The 10,761-nt window shown below is 45.1% G+C and overlaps 1 protein-coding gene across 1 annotated transcript in view; it reads left to right on the top strand.

Annotated features, from left to right (window-relative positions):
- The window catches only part of SOBP (sine oculis binding protein homolog), a 172,218-nt gene that overhangs the window by 140,685 nt on the left and 20,772 nt on the right, over positions 1 to 10,761 (top strand). The window contains 11 exon segments of the mRNA XM_017878760.1: positions 4,822 to 5,080; positions 5,083 to 5,306; positions 5,308 to 5,361; positions 5,364 to 5,630; positions 5,632 to 5,755; positions 5,758 to 5,801; positions 5,804 to 6,012; positions 6,014 to 6,040; positions 6,042 to 6,126; positions 6,128 to 6,304; positions 6,307 to 6,783. Coding sequence (XP_017734249.1) covers positions 4,822 to 5,080; positions 5,083 to 5,306; positions 5,308 to 5,361; positions 5,364 to 5,630; positions 5,632 to 5,755; positions 5,758 to 5,801; positions 5,804 to 6,012; positions 6,014 to 6,040; positions 6,042 to 6,126; positions 6,128 to 6,304; positions 6,307 to 6,780 — 1,944 coding nt within the window. The 3' untranslated portion in view covers positions 6,781 to 6,783.

Here is a 10,761-nt window from a genome sequence, read left to right as displayed (position 1 = left end):
TTCTTTTTTCTGAGACGGAGTCTCACTCTGTCGCCCAGGCTGGAGTGCAGTGGTGCGATCTTGGCTCACTGCAAGCTCCGCCTCCCGGGTTCACGCCATTCTCCTGCCTTAGCCTCCCGAGCAGCTGGGACTACAGGTGCCCGCCGCCACGCCCGGCTAATTTTTTGTATTTTTAGTAGAGACGGGGTTTCACCATGTTAGCCAGGATGGTCTTGATCTTCTGACCTCGTGATCCGCCTACCTCGGCCTCCCAAAGTGCTGGGATTACAGGCGTGAGCCACCGCGCCCAGCCTCCATCCTCCTTTGCTTCACTTGAATGAGCTCATGATTTTTGAGCTGGCCTAGACTACAAGATCAGTGCCACAGTCAACATGCCAAGGCCCAGAGAAATTCCCTCTTATGATAAGCTACAGTTTTGCTTAAGGAGCTATAACTTCTGGGCTGTTACGTAGGAGATATATTAGTAGACAGTCAGATGAAGTGGAAAGCACGTGAAGATTTTTTGTCTTATTTTTCAAATTGTTGATGGCATTCACAGAGGTGCTAATATCTTTTTTTTTCTTTTTTAACTGTTCCGTTGCTACAAACATCTTTGCCCAGTTAAAGATTTCAGCAAAAGGGTTTCTTAATTAAATATTGCCCGATGCCAGATTACCACTCAGAAGGCAGTGGTGGATTCCATTAAAGGCTGAACTTTACTCCCACAGCTAACAGCTGATTAATGTGTTAATTACGAACCCTGTCCCCCTCCCCCAGTTGCCTGAGTTTTGTCTTAAGCCCAGAAGAACCTGTATATTGTGCCCATGTGGGTAACCTTATGGCATACTTTGGCCTTGACTTTGACGTTTATATAAAAATAAAGGCTCAGTTGCCAACATGAATTCAGCTTTCTCTCTTTCCGGGGAAATACAAGATGGAAAGAGTTATAAGAACCACAAGTCCTGCCTTTCGGCTTTCTTATATCAGGAACAAGTGATACATCTGCTGAGGCAGTGTCTTTGGAGCAGTTGAGCGGTGTAGGTTGCCACACATTTATTTCACAGGAAAGGAGTGAATCCATCAGGCCACTGAGCTTAAAAGTACTACCCTGGCAGTCAGCCACCCAAATATAAATACTCTAAATGGACTAAAGGAAATGTTCATTCTGTTGTTTAGAATTGGACGCATCCCAGGAAGGTAAATTTAATCTTTTTGAGGACTGCTGTTATAGGGTTGAATGGAATACGCATTTGTTTATCTCCTTTGTGATCTTTTTGTCTTCCTGGTGATACATTATGTATTTGTGATACGAAGCATTTCAGCTGTCTCGCTCAATGGCGTTGCATTTGCTGATTGTTGGGTCCCCAGATTGGCATCGTTAAACAGCTTCAGCCTCTGTCCAATCTGGGACCTGTTAGTGAGAGAAGTGGAACCAAAGAGGCCAGATTCCAACAGAAACAAAGCCGGGGTGAAATTAGGGGGAAATCATTCCAGAGCTCAGTGCGTAAATCCCTGCACTTCTTAATCTTTATCTTTTAAAATATCTGAAGGAATTTTGGTACTTCTTGGCATAATGAGGAAAAAATGATTCCTCAAAAAGTTAAAAAGTGAAATAAAATGTAAAGCTGTCAATGAAAGAAGGGAAGAATAACCCACCACCCCACAATTCAGAAAACCAGAGTTTGAGACACATGCTGTGTTTCCTGGATATGCAAATGTTATTTTATTAAAGAGAGAGGGATATAGTATATATTTTCATCTAACTACCACATCTTATGTAATCAGTTCAGGCTCTTATGATGAAATCTTTAATTACTAGAAGTATGTCATTAGTTAGATGTAGAATGAATGATAGTACCGTGTTTTATTGCCTCACATAATATAGCCATTTGTGCCATAAATTCATTGACCTCATCTTAAATGATGAGTCCTGTAAGACAGACTTGATTCATTATTTCTTAAGTGACAGTTTTTTCCTCTAATAATTTTTTGCTTCATCAGAAAGATTGCTTTTGTGTATTTTTAGATCAGTATTTTAGATCAGTATTCTGAATTGAAATTTAATAAGGCAAGGACACACACACACTCTCTCTCTCTGTTTCTCTGTCTCTCTCTCTCTCTCACGTTACCCAAAACAAGATAGTCAGGAACTGTCACACTTTGGGATGCTGCCGAAAATCAAGCAGCTAACTGTAGGCCTTTGCTTTAATGGGAAAGTTTGATGAAATAGGATTTTGCTTCTAACGTTGATGTCTGTAATTCTTTTTATGTCAAAATAGATGAGATATGGTGGAGAATTCTCATTTGACAACTGAGATTGATCTATGAGCATTCCTTATTCATCAATGGATTACTGAAAGTGAAGGAAAGGAAGGGAGAACATATAAATTATATTTAGATTATTATTATTTTTTACTCCATTTGAAAATATTTATTTGGCTTGAGGAAACAGGAATCCTTTGGAGGCAAATAATTCAATCTGGCAATTTAAAAACCAATTAAGGATTTCCGAAAACTCTTCTCCCTTATGGCTAAAAAATAAGATCCAAAAAAATATGCCAGAAAATGGGTATATTATTTTAATTAGTTTAATTCATTGATAATTTTTTTTTAGTCAATGATTAAAGAAGCTATTTTTGATCCTTCACTTCAAGCTTGTAAATTTGCACTTCAGGCTTTCTATGGATGCCTAATATTGAAACATAAGCAGGTGGTTTTATTTCATAGTGGAATTTAAGTGCCACATCATTATACATTAATTTTATTTAAATGATCAGGTTTATAAAACAATAACTTACATGCATCATGTTTCTAATACTTGTTTACTTAACCTTTATATGAAAAATTTGAGGGTCTGATGGATTCTGTGGGTCTCTTCTCATCAGAGGCAATTCTGCACTTTTTTGTAAACTGGGCATCTCAATTATGATAAAAACTTCCCTTAATTCAGGAGTAACATGAAACACTATAGTGAAACACAGGAGTATATTAGCATTGAATTTTTTTTACCACTTTAATAATTGCAACAGTTTTGATAGCTAAATTGAAAGAATGCCTTTCTAATTAATCATCAAAGGTAACTCAGCAGTTTCCTCACTCTCCAAAATTTTTTGCAAGAAGTAGTTTGAAAGGGCAATTTGATGAGACTAAACAAAACACGAATGTGTGCCAATAAGTATCTTATTCAGTCTCACACCATCAAGTTTATTATCTGCAAATATCAGTGGGAAAAAAGTGAGAAGGAAAAAGAGTGGATTTACACATACAGACCCACATCTGCCACGTGCATGTTCGCCCATGATCACATACCAGCATGCCACCACTGTTTACAATCAAGGAAAGCTGAGAGTTAAATGAGATGAGTAATCAAATGCCCAGCATATGTTGTTTTTGCATTGTTTATGTGACCAATCATTATTAAAATTTGTCATCTTTTAATTATATCAGTTTATGATAGTTTTTTTAAAAAACCAACACACACCAACAACAGAACAACAGACAGCCTCTTCAACAAAAACAGGGTCTCATTTAGAACAATATTGGAACCAGTGCTTTATTGGGGGAGAGACTCAAATTCAATAGACTTACCATTGCACTGTTTCACAATTCTTTCTTTGCTACTATATATGGCTTGAGTGCTGAGAAAATGGCCAAAAAAAAAAAAAGGAAAAAAAGAAAAAAGATTGTGTGTGTAAAACTCTGTCAAAAAAAAAGTAAGGCACTGAAAGAACTATTGAAAATTTTGACATCTGTTTATCTGTTTATAGCTATGGCAAGATTACTCATATTAATTCTTGTTTAAAATGCCATATGAAGGAAAGACATTTGTGCAAACAAGAGTCATATTTGAATTGTAGATCATGTCTTCACCATCTGTGAGAGCTGATGGTGTTGCAAAATTAATGTGTTAATGAAATCACAATAATTTCTCCAAAGTAATGGGTTCTGAAGCTGAGAATGAGTATTTTTTGAACTTTGATGTCTAGTGATTTCCAATTGGGAGAAGCTCTCAGCCTTTAATTAGTTCTGCAGCCCAACTTTAAAATAAATTTGGTGATGTCTTTCTTTTGCCAGGAGTAGATCTGAAGGGGGGAAAAGCCATAACAACTTTTGGAAAATGTTCTCTGGTGTTTGAAAAGTTGTTAAATAAGACTGCCTGCCAAGAAATGTCACCAAAATTCTGACTACTGAGAGAGAGTGGGCAAACAGCTCAAAAAATAATTCTAGCTTGCTGCAACATCACAGGTTGGGAATAGCTAAACCTCACACAGACTTCATGATTAATTCCAAGTTTCTCCTTGGAAGCCAGACATAATGATGTTCAGCGCTTTGTGTTATTGGTTAACACAGTACACCCTTTCCAACTGCATTATCAAACATAGTCAACAGTGTAAAGTGACTTCACATGAGGAGAATTGTAAGGGGTAATATTTCAAGCCCATTGAACTTTCTGGAGAACATTTCCCTCCAAAACTCTTTAGGTTTGCATTTACAATGAGCCTTTCTGACAAGTGAAAATGTGTGGGCAGGTACATTGGACAGGTATATATATTCCCTTTTCTCAGAACCGTCTTTAAGTCATGCTTAAAGGGGACAACACAATTTCTTTAAGAAGAAAGAATAGGAGGTTGTGATAATTGGTATTCTGAAGGGCTCATATTTATAAAGCCAACCCATCATTTTACAAACATTTCAGAATTTTACCTTTTAGAAGGAAACAGTCCTGCCTGTTTGAGAAGTGCTGGTAAAGTCTAAAAGAACGTTTATGTGAAACACGAAACGTCATCTACCCAGGTAAATTGCTTGTCTTACCTGTTGTGGTTTTTTATTACTGTGTTGTAGGTATGTGACTGGTGTAAGCACATAAGACACACAAAAGAATACCTGGATTTTGGGGACGGGGAAAGAAGGCTTCAGTTCTGCAGTGCAAAATGTCTCAATCAATACAAAATGGACATTTTCTACAAAGAGACCCAGGCCAATCTTCCAGCTGGGCTATGCAGCACATTACACCCTCCCATGGAAAATAAAGCAGAAGGCACCGGGGTGCAGCTGCTCACTCCAGACTCTTGGAATATCCCGCTAACAGATGCTCGGAGGAAGGCCCCTCCCCGGTGGCTACAGCTGGCCAAAGCCAGGGCCCTGGCCCGTCGGCGTCCACCACCGTCTCTCCATCTGACACTGCCAACTGCTCTGTCACTAAAATCCCCACGCCAGTGCCCAAGTCCATCCCCATCAGCGAGACTCCAAATATCCCTCCTGTCTCCGTCCAGCCACCTGCTAGCATCGGGCCTCCCCTTGGCGTCCCGCCTCGCAGCCCTCCCATGGGTGATGACCAACCGTGGCCAAGTGCCGTTGCCCATCTTCATGGAGCAGCAGATTCATGCCAGCAGATACGCCCACCCGTTCTCCGCGGGACTCCGCACCACGCCGTCCCAACCCGCAAACAGTCCCCTGTCCAGACCATGTTCCTGGTATCGGGCCCCGCCCGGCGCCCCAGGAACCTTGGGCCACACTCCAGCCCCATGCACCGCCCATGCTATCGCCCCACATCCACCCACCGAGGCACTCCCACCATCCCGGGAACCCCCAGGCTGCTGCCCCCGCCGCCCCCGGGCGCCCCCGCTGCCGAGTCTTCCTTCCCGCCGGTGGAGCATGATGCAAGATGGTCCGAGCGGTGGCCCCAGATGAATGAATTTCGGGTTGCCGTCCTCGCCCCGCTGGTGCCGCCCCCGACCTGCCGTGCCACTACCCGTGATCGTGCCCCTACCGGTGCCCATCCCATCCCCATCCCTATCCCTCACGTCAACGACTCCAAGCCCGCCCAACGGGTTCTCCAAGCAACGGGGAGAACTTCATTTCCGAGGCCTTCCTTGGCGACTCCGCGGCGGCGGGCGGGCATAGCCAGGCGGACACTCCCCTGCCCCGCGGGACTCAAGGCAGGCTCGTCTCCAAGTCCGCGGACTCGCCCCCTGGCTGCTCGGGCAGGCCCTAAGCCTGGCACCCACGCCCGCCGGAGCACGGCCGGAGGCGAGGGTGACCTGACGCGGCGAGCCGGCAGCCGCTGGCCCCCCGGGCGCGGGCGGCCAGCTACGGCTTCCCAGGCGTGCTGCAGGGCCGCAGGACGCGTTATCGACCTTGACCGTGTGGCCACCCGGGCCCGGCTTGGCACAACGTGATCCACCGCGCGCTGCAGCGCGCACGGTCAAGGCGGAGCGCGACCTGGCGCGCGGAGCGCTGAGACCTCGGCGGCGCAGGACGGCCACTGCAGCCGCCCGCCGCCGGCGGGACCCGGCCGGGCGCCCCGGCGGGGCCCCGAGGCGGCTGGCTGCGGCCTGCAACGTCATCGTGAATGGCACGCGCGGCGCCACCGCCGAGGGCGCTAAGAGCGCGGAGCCGCCGCCCGAGCAGCCGCCACCGCCACCGCCGCCCGCGCCCCCCAAGAAGCTGCTGTCGCCTGAGGAGCCGGTGGTGAGCGAGCTAGAGTCGGTCAAGGAGAACAACTGTGCTTCCAACTGCCACCTGGACGGGGAGGCGGCCAAAAAGCTGATGGGCGAGGAGGCCCTGGCGGGGGGCGACAAGTCAGACCCGAACCTTAATAACCCCGCGGACGAGGACCATGCCTATGCTCTGCGGATGCTGCCCAAGACCGGCTGCGTGATCCAGCCTGTGCCAAAACCCGCGGAGAAGGCTGCTATGGCGCCGTGCATCATTTCCTCGCCCATGCTCAGCGCCGGGCCCGAGGACCTGGAGCCGCCGCTCAAAAGGAGGTGCCTCCGAATTAGAAATCAGAATAAGTAAAAGGTTTGTATGTCCGCCGGGCACTCCTCCGCACCAGCCAGTGCACCTCCCTTACTTCTGACAAGGCAGAGGCGAGAGTTGTAATAATAGTCATGATTTTACCGTGTGTGTTTTATATTGCACCCGGTATGGTCACGCTATCAACATTCTGAGCCAGCAGCTCTGATGCTGAGTTGTTCAGTAGCATCATTCCCATTTTACAGCCAAGGAAACTGAGTCACAGCGTGTGAGTGCCAAGCCCCAGGTCACTTACTTGAGGGGAGAGCTCAGTCTCGAACCTGTCATGAAATACTCTCTCTCTTTAATTACACGTTTATTATCATGCTCATCTCCGTAAATCACCCTGTTGGAGAAGAGAAGGATAGGGGGAGGAAGAAGAGATTAACTTGGGACACCTAAATGTGCGATCATGAGGTTGCAGGGCAGTAGTGAAATGTCTAGTAAATCCATGAGCTGGGCCACCTCCTAAATAGAGTTGGTTGGCTCAGTGGCAGAATGTCACCAGCTTTTCTTGATAAGGACGGGATTCCATTTGTAAAGTGAGAATGCAACCTAACTCTTACATGCATATGTCAACTGAACCCAGGCTGCTAAGTCCTATTTGCCTGGCAGGGTGTCTTTCCTGTTCATGGGGTCTCCTTCCTGCAGTTTGGCACCAAGCAGCATTGACGCCTCAAGCGTCACTGACCAGCTTTGCTCTCTCCCCCTTTTGGGGCCCAGCGGCTCAGCTGATGAGTTGCTCACCTTTGTAGGTAATGGGAGGCTTCGATAGGGAAGAGGGTGGCATTGCTAAAGTGAGTGACACTGCACATCTCTGACCTCGTAGACTCCTGCTTAATGCCAAGTGAGCTGCTGAGAGTGAGTTAAAATGTTCAGCATTGGAAAGGGAAACTAACGTGTGCCTGTGACAGGCAGAGGTGGCCTCATTTGCTCCTCCTGCCAATGCTGGTGGAGTAGGCATCATCTGTATCTCACCAAGGAGGTAGATGAAGCTTAGAGACTGTGCCCAAAGCAGAGCTGGTACATGGGGAAGCAGTATTCAACTCAGGCCTGTTGGACGCAGCCCAAGCTCTCCCCTCTATCCAAGTGGGTATCAAACAGGCCAAAATTCAGTGGAGTTTATCAACTTCTTATGGAGAGGAAGAGGAGAGATGAGCATTTATCAAGCACCTAACTTGTACACTGCTCCTTCCAGGGACTGGGGAGATACAAAGGCAAATACGGTGGCGTGCCCCCATCTGGTGGGAGTGCAAACTCCAGGAGGAAGGAAGCGGGGCCAGGAGAGTGGATCTCATAAGATGAATAATAGCTCACATTTGTATTCAGGCTGTCTTCTAAGTGTTTTTCAGTAGTATTTATTTGGATCTGGATCCATAGGACAATTATTGTCTTCATTTTATTGATGAGGAAACCAAGACAGAGACATTAAAGTAACTTGCCCAAGATTTGACCAAATTAGCAGAGTTGAGATTCAAATCCAGGCTGTCTGACTCCAGAGCTGCATTTTTTTAAAAACCACTGTAAGAGAATAGGCTAATTAGTTTCTTTATTACTCTACATACTAAAATTGTTTTACCCACCTCAGTGGATAAAACAACTCTCAGGTGTCGTAGGGGAAAGTTTCTTAAAAAAACAAACAAAAACTGAGTCTACCTCCTAACTTCTCTAAGTGTTCAAACAGTTGAATTCTTGTTTCTGCAGCACCAACAAGCCTACATTACCAACCCATTACTCCACAGTGGGAAATACAAACGTGGAGCACAGCACTTGCTGTGGTGTGTCCAGTCCATGGTTTCTAAGTTGGGCCTCTAGCATAGCCAGGAGATTGCTTGGGAAGCACAGACCAGAGCAAGGAGACTTGTAGGTTGTGGAAGAAAGGTTTCTCAGCCACCATCGTTTGAGGTTTCCTTTTCCTCTGATGGCTTTGCCAGTAGAGGAAGAATACTAAAAATGAGTTCACCATTCCTTCTTGATTTTACATCTACAAGTTCTGCTGCCTGAAGACAGATGGCCTCAGCCTTCTCACAGTCACCTCAATTGAAAATGCCCCTGATTTCTTCACGAGAGTAATTTAATCTGGTTGACAAAGCTGTGAGTAATGGGAAGGTGTGTGACAAAAAAAGTGACGGCCTTCAGAAAGTCAGAAAGCATTGGGAATTGTCAGTTTAAACACATTCTAATATCACTCATTCAGGTGAGGCTGAAAGAAGAATGGGAGGGTGAGAGATTTTACTATTATACCATCACTGGAGTGAGAAGAGACCAGGTCAAGAATAGTGACACTAACGTATGAGTAGCATGAGACCAAAAGAACATAAAAACATAAAATATACGATGGCTATTTGGATGATATATGTTTCTGAATAAAGAATCAGTCTTGTATGTGGACCAGAATCATTAAAAATATTAACCTGGCTCCAGCCAATTTCAGAAGATATAGTGATGAAATTGCCCACTACCTCTTGAGACTGAAGAGTTCTTTCAATGATGGGCCCCCAAGAAATTACAGCTTTTCTTTAAAATCAGAAATACTCAGGCTTTGTCAGCTATGAAAGGGTGACAAGGCAAGTGATTTAAGATGGGAGAAAAACCACCTCTCCTCCACTAAATCACATTTCTTCTTGCCCTCGGAAGTTCCGTGTCACCTCACAGCACAGTCTCAACCTACCATAACTTACTCACATTCTCTGGCCCTTCCTGGTTTATTTATTTATTATTTTTTGAGACGAGTCTCACTCTGTTGCCCAGGCTGGAATGCAGTGGCGCGACCTTGGCTCACTGCAACCTCTGCTGCCCAAGTTCAAGTGATTCTCCTGCCTCAGCCTCCTGAGTAGCTGGGACTGTAGCCACGCACCATGATGCCCAGCTAACCTTTGTATTTTTATTAGAGATGGGGTTTCGCCATGTTGCCAGGTTGGTCTCCAAATCCTGACCTCAAGTGATCCACCCACCTCGGCCTCCCAAAGTGCTGGGATTACAGGCGTGAGCCACCACACCCGGCCCCTTCCTGTTTTTTTGTGCACATGTGGTGCTGTTTTTCTTCTATGCCTTCAGAAACCCAGACCATTCATATGGTTGGGGAAACTGGAAATGTATCCACTAAATGAAGGACTGTATGACTTTTGTGCTCTGATGCTGAACACTGGTGACAAGTTAAAAGCTGAAGTGGAAAGCATTACAAACCAAAAGCGAAACTCAGGCTGAGATATGGTGGGTGAGGTGCAGGTGAGTGATTTCTCCATGTGCTTGTTGGTGATTCATTATATATTATTTCTCATATATATTCATTATATATTATATAGGATAATCTGTCAACTTCGGTCAGCATCTTCGTTCTTCTCCCTATGTCTGCCTTTTTCATATGGTAGTACTATTTTATTATTTTTATTTTATTTAATTTATTATTTTTTGAGACGGAGTCTTGCTCAGTTGCCCAGGCTGGAGTGCAGTGGTGTGATCTAGGCTCACTGCAACCTCTGCCTCCTGGGTTGAAGCAATTCTCCTGCCTCAGCCTCCTGAGTAGCTGGGATTACAGGCATGTGCCACCATGCCCAGCTGATTTTTTATATTTTTGGTAGAGATGGGGTTTCACTATGTTAGCTAGGCTGGTCTCAAACTCCTGACCTAAAGTGATCTGCCCACCTTGGTCTCCCAAAGTGCTGGGATTACAGGCGTGAGCTGCCGCGCTCGGTCTGTAGTACTGTTTTAAAAAATCATTTAAAATAGATCAAAAGCAGACCAAAGTATCTAGAAAATAGCAACCCAGGCAGCTACAGTTGTCTTCAAGGAAGTCTTATTTGCTAGTTCTTTGTAAATTACAGGGTTTTCTCCCCATTTGGAAATTATTCTTTTCCTGGTTACCTGCCTTTATGCATTCTTGTGTGTTGATATGATTACAAATTATTTCAGTGGGCAGCTATTTTCCCCAGATGCAGAACTAATTAAGTTTAGTTGAAGATTTTAAAAGGTTGTAAACTTCCT

This window comes from Rhinopithecus bieti, unplaced genomic scaffold, assembly GCF_001698545.2.
Source record: "Rhinopithecus bieti isolate Rb0 unplaced genomic scaffold, ASM169854v2 scaffold_11508, whole genome shotgun sequence".
Lineage (NCBI taxonomy): Eukaryota > Metazoa > Chordata > Mammalia > Primates > Cercopithecidae > Rhinopithecus > Rhinopithecus bieti.
The sequence above is the reverse complement of the archived record's forward strand: the minus strand, read 5'-3'. Positions and strand labels throughout refer to the sequence as shown.